Source organism: Sinohyriopsis cumingii, chromosome 8, assembly GCF_028554795.1.
Source record: "Sinohyriopsis cumingii isolate HCF-2022 chromosome 8, ASM2855479v2, whole genome shotgun sequence".
Taxonomy (NCBI): domain Eukaryota; kingdom Metazoa; phylum Mollusca; class Bivalvia; order Unionida; family Unionidae; genus Sinohyriopsis; species Sinohyriopsis cumingii.
Genome location: NC_142968.1, coordinates 31,156,650 through 31,172,658, shown reverse-complemented (window position 1 = coordinate 31,172,658; position 16,009 = coordinate 31,156,650). Strand labels below are relative to the sequence as shown.

The following is a 16,009-nucleotide window of genomic DNA, read 5'->3' as shown; positions in this document are numbered from 1 at the left end:
GAAAACGGTATGTTTAGCACAATGGTGATAATATTTAGGTCATGTCGTACATTGCAGGATTCAAATTGTATAGTCACCATCGTTCAAACATTACCGTTGTGCTGATCATGCGTTTTGCATGAACAAGTTTGTTGGCTAGAAATATATTCAGAGATTAGTTAGAGACGGTATTCATTTTCTCTACTTGGGTAAGTGTTATTTTATTTCTTGAAACATATGTGTCGCATTCTCTGGTCACAGAGTGAATTGTTTACTGCATCAGGGCTATGTACTACTTTTGGCTATTTTATATTGACCCAGAAGTTTGCTGAATTATGTGTGCCACAATCATTATTAAATGTACAAGAATAAGCGCCAATATTAGCCAGTGTCAATCCGTCTATGAAAATGGACCCGTTTCGTAATTCCACCACATTTGATGGGAGGGGTTGGCCGATTATCTGAAAATGATAATAACAGATATTGGAAATGGAAATATTAATGGTGGTAGTGATGATGTTGATCATGTTATTAGAAGTGTCAAATGTTGTTTGTGGTGTTATTGTCATGACAGTTCTTATAAAATTAGTAATGGGTAAAGATGTAATAGGAACATTAACTATTGCAGCATCATTGGCAGTAGAAGCAACTGTAGGAATAGTCATGTAGGTTGCATGGTTAAAGAAAGAGAAAGAGTAATAGCACTAGAAGAAATAAAGATATACATAAAAATGAAATCATAAAGTGTTATCATCATGTGTAGTAACAGTAGCTGATGATACATGTATCGTGTTTGTTACTTGCAAAATCATTCAAACTTTAAAGTCAAAGTCATGCATATGTTCTTTGGTTCTGTTTGTTCTTCATCCATATTCTACTGAAGTGCAAAACCTTTACAGTAGTATAAGGAAAGAAATATTGCTATAAATAAATCTTTCTTGTGCATATCTATATCGGAATTTGCAATCAGTGCAATAATTAAATTACTTTTTTAAAACTATTTGATAACAAACAGAGGAATTCAACATTTTTTTATGAAGAGGTTTGACGCGCTAGTCTTAGAGCTTTAAGGGAATTTGTCAAATCATCTTTTAGTATGAGAATAAATCATGCTTTGGCTGCCAAACATTTACCATATAAACTCCAATAATGTTATAGCAAAACGTTAGGATGCATACTATGTTATGTATGTATGGATGGATGGATGGGTGTAGGAAATTTAATATAAAACTATAAAATAAAAGAACGAAGATTCCTAAAACTCGATTTGAATATCATTATATTGATATATACCGTGCATTACTTACTCATGTAAATCTAGTTTGATATGGAAACACTGTTAGAACATAAAAGATGGTTTTAAGGAACACGCTGTATTCTAGTTGCACACATTTTTAAGTCCATTTTCTTTTTGAAATTTTAATTAATTAATTTTTGTACTGCAATAAATTGCCGTTTGCCCTGGTACAATTGAAACTGTGTATAACAGTCAAGCCTAAATGTTTCCATGTTAATAAATCAGCAAAGACTAGTTTGCATGTAAAATTTATTTATGGTACTTCGAGATAGAAATATGTAGGAAGATGAAAGTTCACAAAATTGGTATGAAGATTAATTGAACAAGAACCAAAATATGATGGCAGCAACAGCATCCTCACGCATTCTATATTAGTCCCCGGAGAAATTGTTGGACCATTTACCTCCGGTTTGATGATGTAGACGTTTTAAACTTGAACAAGGCATTCCGAAATAGTGAACCAGTCTAAAAGCTACGAAGAATACTCGTGTCTTCTAGCGGCGGATACAAAATGTGTATTTTCCGTTACTCTCTTTAATGGTCTTTTTTGATGACATTCAGCAAACAGTGCTATTCTCTTTTCTAACCACAGCCTCGATACCGAAAATGGCCGATACTTGGTTGTTCCATTCAATAGTGATTTACTCTTTTAGTTGGGGTCTGAATGCACAAGAGCACATTAACGGCTACATAGTGCCAAAGAAAACATTAGGCTTACCTAGGCATAATTAGAATGGAAGAACTTTGCTTGCGATTCATTTATCCTAACGACTGAAACACGGGGACTATAGTGGATAGGCTTCCGCTCACATCGTCACTGAAAGATAAACTCAAAGGTATACCTACCTGTGGAGCACTCCATATGACTTTCGGAACTTGTTCTTGTGGAGTACTGCCTAAGACAAGACAGTCAATTACAATCCGAGAACCCAATGGCTTTGTAAAGTTCTGTACACTCCGTATAATTTGCGGACCTGAACAAAATATTACAACACTGTATATATTATAAGAGTTAATATCAGTCTGGACCGTTAACAATCTTGATTGTTGTTCGTACTTGTTGCTGTAAAGAAGTTACAATCACATATTCTAATTGTGAATAAGCTTTACTAATCGTATGTCATACTCTGATGCTATTTAGTGTACCTCCTTTCGATTCGTGATCTCTTTTGCTTTCAGATAATGTTATGAAATGTCCCAACATTACGACATGACGGCTATTTTCGCTACAAAAGTATTCCCAAATGTCCCAACATTACGACATAACGGCTATTTTCGCTACAAATTTATTCCCAAATGTCCCAACATTAAGACATAACTGCTATTTTCGCTACAAAATTATTCCCAAATGTCTCAACATTACGACATAACGGCTATTTTCGCTACAAAAGTATTCCCAAAGTATCGCATATGAGAGTCTGAAATGACGTAAACCTATTATTATCTGATTTTTTTATTTTATCAAGGTTATTCAGAAATTGTCTTTATTAGTATATTTTCAAGGCGTATTCTGAGTTTAGGTGTAATCTCATAAAAAATATACAGGGTTGTTATGTATATTTAATTTAATTGTTTGTTTGTTACTTTTATGTTTTTATGTCGTTACATGCTATTGTCATTTAACATAGTATGCTGAAGTTAACCTTGTCCAAAACTGAGTTCAGTTCTGCTTGATCTGATTAACTTTATTTTATTTTGTGCAAACAACTAACCATAGCTAAATTAGTCTCTCTGTGTTTGGGCTTAATATCAGTATTAGTATGAATACAATAAGCAAATATGTTTATTTGTGTCAACGTTTTGGCATTTCCTAAGTGTAATCCAGGTTATGGTGTTGATTTTGTGAATATCCGGAACATTCTAGAAGGACCTTGTCCAGTAGATAACGATTTCTTTTTGCAGAAAATGCTACATGTGATCCGAGGTAAAGTAAAGAATTATATAATCTTGCAATCTTGCAATTGCGAGGACCGGATCATTTTTTCTAATTCAAGTGATTACTTTCTCTGGAAATAGAAAAGTGCTCTAATAAAATGCTTGGATACAAACATTCACTGGTAATTCTACTGAATTCAAAAATTGAATTATATTGATGGGATAAAAGACTGTTGACACATCAACACCCTATAAGCTGTTACAGACACCTCATCGCCTGAGTTTTATTCATGACTTTACATTATTAGGACTTGCGTCTGCAGTTCTTGGATTATTTTGGGATTTAATTCGGAAAGGTATTAAAAGTAAATTACAAATCGGAATTACAGTTAAGTTTGCTTGAGCTTCAGAAATATAAAAAGAACAAACAAATGCAATAGGAAAGAGACGAAAGAGAGGCAAACGCAGTTACAGAAAGGAGAAAGGCGAATGCTATTAGAGAAAGAGGAAAGAGAGAATCAAATGCAAATAAAAAAGAAACGAGGAAAGAGAACTGCAATTCAGACTAGTAGCAATAGAGCTGGCAAGCGAAAATCAAATACCATTTAACTCACAAACTCAAGTTTTGATGTTACTAAGAAGTTTAATTAGCACCCTTTTAAGAGAAGAAGAAGTAAATATATATTTACCTCATTTTGTTTTAACAAGTGCTGACATTTCGAAATAACCTATAGAGAATTGGACTCTACAATTACAATGTGGACGTTTTGGCAAACTCCGATACATCTAGCGTCCCTGTCAGTACAGTAAAGTGTTGACTCTGATCTCGTTAAAGCGTTACGAGTCTGTCACTGAAACTTATCGGCAAAAGTTAGGGAACTATAAAAGAGAAGCTGGACAAATTCATGTTGCATTTACAAGAGAAAAAGAGTAGGTATTTGATAGGCGGTGTTTAGCCAATATGTACACAAAGATTTCGAAAAAATAAGAGAATTGAAGAGTTCAGGAATTGCGTCCATAGTGACGTTTAGACCTATCTTGATGAGCATAAGTTCGAACCTTTAGAAAATGCTGCTCGTACTGCTGACGAGTATTCCTTAGCGCTTAACGCTTCTTTTATAAGAAAGTCTTCCACTCATCAGTATTCCGGTAAAAAAAAATATTTCACCCTAGTAGGAGCCCTTCCAAATCTCAATCTGGTACAGGTTTAAGAGATCATGTTTCTGATAAAATTGATCAGATGTCCTTATTTCTGATTGCTGCAAATTAAAAACTAAGCATAAGAATGAAAATTGACCTATTCCAAATGTTCTTATTTCTAAGAGGTTTAGATCATGATCATTTATTGAAAGCAATACATTTTTGATGCCTAATAAACCACAGTCTGATTTTATTTTGCCGAATTATGAACAATTCACGTAGTATGGTTCTCTATCACTTATGAGTGATTCGGCCAATCCTATCCATATTACAATTTTAAGGGAGACAGGACCTTCTCAGAGTCTTTTATTAACAGGTACTTTGCCTTTTTCTGAGAAATCTTCTTCTAATGAGAGTGTTGTTTTTCAGGGAGTAGAATGTGGCTTTGGTCAATGTTCCTCTCCATTATGTACATTTGTCATCAGACATAGTCTCAGGACCCGTGACTGTTAGTACTGTGTTTTCTATATCCATTGAGGGCATTCATTTATTGCTAGGCAATGACCTAGCTGGACATAGAGCTGTGGTTAATCTACTTGTAAATGACAAGCCTTGTTTGTTAATTCGTTAAAAATGGGATTCTTACGAGAGAATATAGACCACCTAATGTACCTGCTGGTCAGTGAACTATCAAATTGTAATTTCAAAATCGTACACACAGGACATTCTTAGTCTGGCCCATGACACTCATTTGGCTGGTCATTTTAAGAAAAATAAGACGTATTAAAAGATCTTGAATCACTTCTATTAGACAGAAAATAGAAGTGACGTTTGTCAATACTGCAGATCTTTGTACACTTGTCAAATGGCAGCAAACTCCAATCAGAACATAAGGCTCATCTGCAACCTATTCCATGCATTTGACGGACCATGTAGCTGATAAATGGTAGATTGTGTCTGTCTCTTATCTACGACCAAGTCAGGTAATTAATATGTATTGCCCATAATGAGTTTGTCAACAAGATTCCAAACGGAAATTCCTTTGGGGAATATTAAAACTAAAATAATATCAAAATTTTGATAAAGGTTTTTAATCAATTGGTCTTCCCAACTTTGTCCAACCTGATAAACGATCTGTATGTCTGGAATTTCCAGTTATGTACGAATCCAAGGATTCAAGTTAAAAAAGTTAAATCAAGGTATGATAAAAAAAATGGAAAGACGATTTCGATCTGGTGACAGAGATCTGGCTCTCTTGCCCGTACCATTATATCTTATTCAGGCCTAGTATTATGGTCTTTACGCAGTTGAAAATAAGGTAAATTAAATTAAATGATATCATCAATTCTCCTCGTAGGCAAAATCAAAAATAACTTTGCCATATAGATATGTTAAAGAAGTATGCTGAGAGAGAAACAAATAATGAGATTGTGGGGTATGATAGATACTATCGGAACTTTTCTTCCGATATTTCCGTAACTGCTGAACTGGCAGGAGGCTTTTTATAAGCTAAATGCCATACTTAGGAATGCACCAGGTCTTAAGATTGCACCAGTTCTTAAAAGATCACTGATTCTTACAGCTCTAAATTTCAATCAATCAATTTAAATGTTGATGCAAGCGATGTCTGGGTTTGATCAGTATTGACTCAAGAAGACTAAAATGATGTACATAATATAGTATGATATGTTTCTAGGAAATTAAATAAACACCAGAAAAGTCATTCCACAATCGAGAAGGAATTTTTAGCTTTGTAACTGGAATCACACTAGTTTAAAGTCTATATTAGTTCAGCTCCTTCTCCGATTATTGTATTTAGTGATCTCAACCCCCTTACTTTCATCGGCAAGAGTAAACAAATCTGAAATTATTATGGTAGAGTTTGATGTTGCAGGAATATATGATTGGCTTCAGGCACGTCAAAGGAAAAGACAATTTAATACCAAATGCACCTTCAAGTGTATGGAAATATATTGTTTCATGTATACTTTGTATCATTCATACGATTTCATCTTATGTATTTTGTTTTATCACATGTTTATTGGACTTAATGTAATAAGAAAGCTGTATTTCATAATTTTTTAGGGGCCCCGAGTGCCCTATTGGTCTAAAACGCTCTCCGTTACTGATCATTGCCATCTGACCTCTGTCTGCGTGGGTTCGAGTCTCGGATTCGGCCAATATGGGTATGTGAGAAAGCATGCCAATAGCTTCTCTTGGGTCGGTGGTTTTTTCCGGGGTTTTCCGGGGTTCTTCCTCCACCATTAATACTGACCGCCATGTATAGCCTATCGTGTGCTGAAAAATGGCGTTAAACCACACAACACCATACAAAATATCTATGAGGGGAAGTGTTATGTATATTTAATTTAATTGTTTGTTTGTTAGTTTTAGCTTTTGTCTGCGGCATGATGCCCCAGTGCTAGACATCACTATTGACTGCCACGCTGCAGAACTCGCACAGACTTGACTGAAAACAATTTAAGGCTACGTTAAAAATCCAAGTCACACACACTCTTAGTCCCGTGTAAAGATGCACTTCTTTTACATCGATTGGAAAATGCAATAAACTCGTTTCAGCTGCATCGACTTTAAGACAAAATGTTCCTTAGAATGACAAGAAAAGCTAAATGATTAGAAAGATATAGCATCATTCCAACTCATAGTTTCGAAAATCAGGCCAGATAAGATAACTCGAGATGTTTGTTCGAGATACAAGGCAATATAATTCTAAGCAAAAGTCTCATCACATGGGTTGTTGTACATCCAGCTAGCAATGAATATCTAGAAAGCGGCCGTTTTCTTGTAGGATATGGCCTCCATTACACTCACTGTGTAAGTTCGATACAAAAATAATCGTTTTTGGTTAGATTTTAGAATTTCGTTTTTATTTATTTATTTACACAAAGCGTGACGCGTGGGAGTCACATTCTTATAACAGAAACACATATTTATTTCAGGATCACTATATTTTATCATTTCGTACATGTTACAATTGACCTGAATGTCAAATGCCGAAAGCAGTGTTGTCGGCCTAACAATCTGTTCTTAAATTCTGCAGCAAGGAACTTAGTTTCACGCTGCACAACATGTTTATATGTTATTAGCAGCGATTTATATGGATTCTACATCAAGCTAAGAAATGTTGCTTCTAAATTGGTTATAACTGATAACTATATTTTCTGCCGCACAGAATCGTGGATGAAATGTTCGTCTGTAGCTCAGTTTATTTTCAAGATTGAATAATTAAATTAACGTAAAGTAATAATTCGTTTCGCTCACCATGTATTTCAACAAAGCTCAAATCGACATAGAGTGTTACATGTTACGTATCTCATTTAAATACATGCTGAAACGGTGATCTGTTTAAATCAGGTTTTTCAGCGCCGTTGCGGTATTTGAGATATTGATCTTTATTACAAATTTGTTGCAGTCTTAATATTAGGCGATATTATAATTTCCTTCTCTTGATTTATTTATAGTATCAAATATGGACCGTTCAAGAGCTCAGTAAGAACACAACAGATTAGATGTACACATACCAGTCTTTTTCAGAGTGACCGGAGTTGCAATGTATGTCAATATGAATGTTGTGTATGTCAATTGTGTTTCAATTATTCGAGCACGAATCGAATTTCAGGCATATTTCGTGAAACTGACGCTAAAAACGAAATTGTATTATATCGCGACAGTTTATATACATTATAACGTTGTCGTTTTCAATGAAATCTCACCAATCTGCCAAAATATAATGTCATTAATGTCATGTCAAATTTCTGTGATAATATATATTAATAAACGTAAGATCACTAATGTAGGCAGGACAATTATCAAGATGACGCTTTTCAGTATAAAGTACACACCAAATAAAGCCGAACGCAAAAAAATGAAGTTCCAACAATTATGTGATATAGCTACATGTAACTTTGTCAACTTCGTCGTAGCTGAGTATCACAAAAATGTGGTTACCTTATATAGTTTGCTTACCATTCAGTCCTGCGCAATGGAGAATTTCGTTTGACTGTCCAATACAGTCTTTACCATTAGACGAAGGTCTTGGGTTATCACAATTGCGTTGCCTACTGGTTATGCCTGCTCCACATGTCTCACTGCAAACACTCCACGTCGTCCATAAAGACCACTGGCCATCAACTACAAATATAAATATACTGAAATAAACTGATTTATTGAACATAATATTTGCATCAACACAGGCCGCCAAAGCAAAGCACAAGAGTTGTTCTGGTCGTAAAATATACACTGCTTGGTCGTCAAAAGTACAAAAATAATCTATTGTTTCAATGGACGATAAACCTGCAAAGAAGATAAGGTTGACAAAAATTGTATGCATACTGCAATTTATCCTGGCATGTAAAACAATCACAGTCTCCCAGATCCAAAGTAGGAAATATTTTCTGACACAACACGAAGTCAGAAACAATTGTGCATCATGTATACAGCTCTAAATATTAGTTGTTTCCGAAGGCGAGAGGCATCAAGTAAATATATCCTTGGATGACCTTAATGTACCTGAAAAGTACCTGAAATCAACGAGGATTCTTTTTAAGAAGAGCTTTGCGTTTATTGTCTAATATAACAAAAAATGTATGGATAATGAATTTCAAAAATTATATAATTACGCAGAATTTTTGGATGATAAGTCTGCATTAACAGCACGAACATTTTATAGAATTCCACCCTGACACATTCGCACTAACATATTTTTTTTACCTTTAGTTCTGTATACTCTTAGATCAAAACCGCAGTAAAAATACCCGATCACAATTATAAATCCGTGGTACATATTTGTCAATGCCTTGACTCAAATGATGAGTGCGTTCTGTTTCTTGAAATATTTTAGGAAGAGGAATGATGACGCCACATCACTACAGCGCACTCACGTTAGAATGCACGTGCAAGAACATTTTGTCATATATCATCCTCCTGTCGTAGCTTGCCATTTTTATATATTCATGATTATGGTGAGGTTTGCGTCAAAATTTCTTAGTACAAATTGCTTTATTAATTGACAACGACAGATTATTTTGCATGCGGTTTAATAAGTCCATATTATTCTTTCCTTACTAATGTGGACAATTTCAATCGAACTCTTTCCGAAAAGGGCCAAAGCTAGTGTACCGCAAATAATGCCTCGCTATTGCTCAATGGATTCAATGGATTTGTTCTACTCAGATGTGCAGACTCCACATTCCTAGCTGATTTCCAGACAAGAACTATTTCAGTAATTTGTCTTGAACAGTTCTATAAAGTTATGAAACATAATATATATATATATATATATATATATATATATATATATATATATATATATATATATATATATATATATATATATATATATATATATATAGTGTAATTTTTTATGTGACTGGTTATGTCAACCCAATCCTAGCGTTTTGTTAAGTCGCTTATTGTATATGATCCGGCTAGGAAAGTAGGTAAATTTACGAAAAAGAAGTGCATTTTTGTGCCGAAGTCAGTATAATCTTGTAAACGTCGATTCTGCGACATGTTAGTTATATACTTAAAAAAAAAATATGTTCCTTTATTAATACAGGTTATTTTCATCTTGTGATACCAGAAACCGCTATATTTTAACTCGTGAATTCAATGCTTGCTACGATATCTTGTTTGGGTAAAACATGAAATATATCTGATATTGCAGTTGCAAAGGAGCATATATTATTTCTGTTTCTTTGCGCTTATAGTCACTGATTTTTAAAACTTTTAGTTATGAGCAAATACATTGTGTCAGACGTTCTTAGCGCTTAACGAATGTCTAAAAGAAATTTTTATTCTAATTTGACGCTGGTTAAAGCAACTTCGTGCAAGTTAAGAAATAATATTATACACATTAACCACTTTCAAAACATGTTGTTGAGAATTTGGGGTAGTAGTTTTCTTTCCTGTAGAAAATATATTACCTATGCCTTGTCAAATAATTGATACAAAAAAGAATGTACAAAATACTGTAATTTTTTGGATAATTTCTACACTTTCCTCCGCCTTTGTGGATAGGTACCAAATGGCCTTCTTTCCAGACACGATGTATATGAGAGCCTATTGGTATGGCGTTAACTTGATGCATGGTCATTTCTATCCATTTCCTACCAGCATTTCGTATAATTTTCGTTATGAACCCCAGCTATTACATGCACTTTATGAAATCTAATTAATTTTATGACGATTATATTTAATTAGAAAATGAGTCTTTATAATCAGATAATTTATTTCCTAGACAGATTGCGAATGACGCATTTTCTTGAGAGCGTAGATGTTTAAAGTATCGTTGGGAATTAGCTATCATTTATTGCAAGGTATTCTTCAAAATTAGCCTCAATATATCAATTGTAGTTTTGACATGCAATGTGTAATTTGTGCATGGTGATATTAGTATCTTACAAAAGATATATTGTATTTCTAATTATATTTCAACAACATATTATTCGCATGTGATATGAGTTATTTTTATATGTGATTAAACCGTTTTGAGGAGCCCAATCAAATTGTTTTTAAATTACTCAATATCACCTTAGGAAATTCTTTTTAAAGTCACTCAATACCGCCTTAGGTGTATAAGTACTGTTATCAAGAATAGCAATTTAAATAATATTATAGTCAATAATACTGAACCGATTGAATCTAGTCTCGGCAAGCCTTCGTTTGGATGTCATTTGTTCATCTTCCTACTCTTGATTTTGCTGCCCGTCTGCCCACGAACAAGGAAATCAACTCCAAGTCGGTGGTTAAAGCCTCTCTCTCTCTCTCTCTCTCTCTCTCTAGATATATGTGTGTGTGTGTGTGTGTGTGTGTGTGTGTGTGTGTGTGTGTGTCCCATTAGATTCATCAGTTAACAATATGATATAAATTATCTGGACATGCGCCTAGGTTGCATGACTCTGAATCTGACGATGTGCCCATACAGTTGGCCCCTCCTGGTGATGGGGATGGATTGGTGCACGTTCTTGATCGGCTTCTGGTAACGGAGGAACCACAAGTGGCCGCGCATGCGGACCAATGCCCCCAGTCTGACCAATTGCCGTCGACTAGTTAAAGGCATAGTACTAGTTTTAATATATTATTCTAATGTATCTATCATTATTTTCTATAGATTTTCAAACAAATCAGGTGCATATTTATGGTGTGCACTGTTGATCCTTAATTAATCAATTAATTTGTATTTCCTAGTTTGGAAGACAGCGAAGAGCATCAAGGTAATTTAGCAATTTATAAGAACGATGTCATTACGAAATTACATATAAAATTCAATATATAAATTCCGGGAGTTAAGAACCAAGACACATATTCAATCCAAAGTATCATAATATTAAATAGGTAAATAAAGTAAGAATGACCTGTTCAAAATCATCAGCAATATAGACAAAGATTTATATCTACAGGGCGTTTTAATAATACAGATAACATCCTTAAATGTGTATAGATCATCATTATATTCTTATACCTGCTTGTGTCTGAATGATTATTCTTGTGAATATGAATAATGTACGTTTTGCCCTGAATAAAAAAGATACAGATTTAAATTAAACATTCACCTGCATCAGTACAGTTAGTTGTTGTTGTTGTTGTGGGGTTTAACGCCATTTTTCAGCACACGATAGGCTATGTATGGCGGCCAGTATTAATGGTGGAGGAAGAACCTGGGAAAACACCGGGACGAACCACCGACCCACGAGAAGCTACTGGCAAGCTTTCTCACATACCCACATTGGTCGAATCCTAGACTCGAACCCACGCAGACAGAGGTGAAATGGCAGTGATCCGTAACGGAGAGCGCTTTAGACCACTCGGCCACTCGGGGCCCCCAGTACAAATAGTACGATACCAACAGTGTACACAAATGAAACAAAACAACCTTACGTTAAAGCAGTCACTGCAACTAATATATTTGCATTGAACATAGCGATATAATTAACTTTCCCTAATTCATAACGACCTTGAGAACTAGAGAACTAGACCTGTGTGACATAATTGTTGTGTGCCTTTAATCTCAACACGAATTTCTTGGGGATTTCATTGGTTAACAATATCCATGGTCACCATTTAGGAAAGAGCCGGTTGTTCTGAATAGTGGACATTTTCGTCGACTTTCATTGAACTTGGACAATAAAGAAATGTTTTCCAGCTTCATTCCGTTTGGACCAATCCATGTTTTCCTATGTTCATGACTGGGTTTGCATTATTTATTCCATTCCATCCAACTTTAGTGGGTGGGTTGGGTCTCGTACTAACGTAGTGTATCTCATGTTTTAAGCTGTACTTGCATTGATTATGCATGAATGATCCAGATTTTCGCATATATGTTTAGGGAATTTACCCGGTATGTAATGTTATATTTGTCTGATTATTAGCACATGGGTTAAGCGATGAGTGTGAAATAAGCATACCAATCTATGAATCAAGAGAAGAAATATATCTTAGTGTATGACACCTCTTCCCATATGTTTTCCATATTTTCGCTTCTCTAGAGGAGTACCTTTGTGAGGCGGTTTTGTATCGTTAATGACTTTTGAGACACCTTAACTTAAGTTTGCTAAGCAGTTTATAGATTTACAGTATTTCTAGATGCTCACTTAGTTTTTTTTTATTTGCTTCACTTAGAGCATGAATTCTGCGAGACAGATTTCTTCAAAAAATCATGCACTATGAGATGAAAAGTGTACTTCGGGTATCTTAACTATTGATGTTTTACAAAGGGTCTTTCGTGTCCCTTAATTAAAAATGTTTCGCATTTAAAAAGAATAGTGCTTGGATTTGATCCCATCTTTCTTTCTCTGTGTGTTGGTGGTGATACATTCTAATCCACCTTATATATGTGTTCCATGCCTGTGACGTAAACAGATATAATTATTTGAGAAACCAACCGGATTCAGGTAGCTCATTATTGCTTCATGTAGGCATTTTTAAGTATTATAATTCAGAATCGCGGGTTCGATAGCTATACGTTTCAACAGTAAAGAACCGGTTATGAATATCCTCTTCCATTCTTAGGCTTGGATGATATGTGTACATGTTCCTACACTTGCTTGAGCAGTCTCATTCTTAATACCAGCAAGGAAACGAACACACAGACAGTGGCAGAGGTTTGTTATATGTTGAGGTTATTTTTTATGCCTTAGTTAGCGGGAACTCTACACTATAATAGATATATACCGTTCATCTGCAACTCAAATAAATGAGGCTAGAAACCGTTGGAACCTCCTGGTTTCAATCAAGAAATATCAAACACCATTTCATGTTTTTAAATGCTTCAAATAAACAAACAAAACCCATTCAGTCTACTAAGAGGGAGCTAGTACCTAGACATATTCATTGCAGAATTTCCAATGTTCTTCCGAATATACAGCAATACCGATTATCTATATATCTATGTATATATCATAACATCCACCATGGAAACACTCTCATACTCATTACCTGGGCATGCGCCTAGGTTGCATGAATCTGATTCTGACGCTATGCCTATGCAATTGGCCCCTCCAGGGGATGGAGTGGGATTGGTGCACGTCCTTGATCGGCTTCTAGTAACGGAGGAACCACAAGTCGCCAAGCATGCGGACCAATGTCCCCAGTTTGACCAGTTCCCATCAACTAGATAAAGAGGCATAATACAATTTTTACATTGTGTTATCCTATATGCCACGTTATTTTCTATAACGTAATACATTTAGAAACCATTAGGTTCCAGTTTGCAAGCTGCAATCGTCCATTGTAAATGCCATGCTGTATGTATCATCTTAATCGCGAAGGCGAGTAAATAGTTATTTTTTTTGTATCCTCATTTCAGAGATTAAACAAAGAGTAAAAGTCATTACATGCCCCAGTACGCAAGAGCAATTATGTATGTTCTCATTTTACTCTGAAATGAACCCCTATACTGTCCACAGATTAAATCAATAAACTGTATTTGTAGAGTCCATTTCACGTTTGTAAATGCTGCAAATAAACAAACAAAACCCATTCAGTCTCCCAAGAGGGAGCTAGTACCTTGACACATTTATTGCAGAAGTTCCAATATTCTTCGGAATTTTCAGCAACACCGATGATCTATCTATATATCTATCTATCTATCATCTATCTATCTATCTATCTATCTATCTATCTATCTATCTCATAACATTCACCATGCAAAAACTCCCATACTTATTACCTGGGCATGCGCCTAGGTTGCATGAAACTGATTCTGACGCTATGCCTGTGCAATTGGCCCCTCCTTGGGATGGGGTGGGATTGGTGCACGATCTTGATCGCCTTCTAGAAACGGATGAGCCACAAGTCGCCAAGCATGAGGACCAATGTCCCCAGTCTGACCAATTCCCGTCAACTAGGGAAAAAGGCACAATAATAATTTTTGAATAGTGTTATAGCATATGTCTCGTTATTTTCCATAACGTAATAAATTTAGAAACCATTAGGTTGCGGTTTGCAAGCTGTAATCGTCCATTGTAAATGCCATGCTGTATGTATCATCTTAATAGCGAAGGCGAGTAAATTTTTATTTTTGTGTCCTCATTTCAGAGATTAAACATGCAAATAATACAAATAAAATGCAATATATAGTTTCCACGGTAAAGAAACATTAAAATATTATGTCAAAATTATGAGAACTTTATATATATATATATATATATATATATATATATATATATATATATATATATATATATATATATATATATATATATATATATAATGTTCAAATATAATAAAGAGGAAAGGTGTCATTACGCCAATTACAATTACATGCTCCAGAACGCAAGAGTAATCGCACGTATATATATATTTAAAGAGAGAGAGAGAGAGAGAAGCATCGTGAATCTGGTCATCTTCTTTCTCAGTGAATATGTCCGGATTAACGAGTTTTCCGGATAATTGAATCATGCATGTTTTTATTTTACGATGTAATCATACCGTAAACATGTATATGTAAATGCTAGATGTAAATGTACTGTATATTCAATAATGGTTGAAAAAAATAATGAATACACTTATTGATTTGTGCTTTTGGGGTATCTTCTTTGCGCTGGCAATTTTTTTTATCCTGGCCTGTATTTCTACTCGTCTACGCTTGCTTGATGATGTCGCCATAATATACATGTATGTAAAAAGTACAACGAATACAAACTGATATGTCGCAGTTAAATGCGTTATGGTAAACTAATAAAAGCAGTCATTTTGATAAGTCGTATTTTACAGCTGTTATGGCTGCTAATGAGCTGATAATTGACGTCCCCATTTTACTCTGAAATGAACCCCTATACTGTCCACATATTAAATCAATCAACTGTATGTGTACTGTCGTCATGAAACTGTGATTGCTACATACAATTTGTAAACAACAAATTGGCGTAATGACACATTTAATTTATTAACCATATGATATGTCAAAAAGCGTGGACGATTTGATTTTAGTGTGTTTATTTAATTATTAATACCCCCACAGCAACTATAAAAAACCGACATTACTTATGCAATCTCTGATTAAAATATGGTCACGCTACTTATTTTTTCCACATACGAGAGCAGTTGATTAATGGACCACTAGAATTTGACCAATCAGAGACTGATAAAATGACACACACCCTAATTTGCTTATTGGAATCTTTGTTATCCGACTGACTGTATTTGCATATATGATTTTTCGAATTTTCTTACTTAAAACAGATTATTTCCGAATAA

The 16,009-nt window shown here is 34.8% G+C and overlaps 1 protein-coding gene across 2 annotated transcripts in view; it reads right to left on the bottom strand.

Annotated features, from left to right (window-relative positions):
• Positions 1–16,009, bottom strand: part of LOC149793233 (coadhesin-like) — a 36,910-nt gene that overhangs the window by 67 nt on the left and 20,834 nt on the right. For both annotated transcript variants that reach the window (XM_089967199.1, XM_089967198.1), the window contains 5 exons: positions 14,481–14,654; positions 13,748–13,921; positions 8,279–8,443; positions 2,123–2,250; positions 1–440 (listed from right to left, as the gene is read on the bottom strand). The exon at positions 1–440 is cut by the window's left edge. In XM_089967199.1, coding sequence (XP_089823325.1) covers positions 282–440; positions 2,123–2,250; positions 8,279–8,443; positions 13,748–13,921; positions 14,481–14,654 — 800 coding nt within the window. In that variant the 3' untranslated portion in view covers positions 1–281. The remainder of the gene's footprint in view (positions 441–2,122; positions 2,251–8,278; positions 8,444–13,747; positions 13,922–14,480; positions 14,655–16,009) is intronic.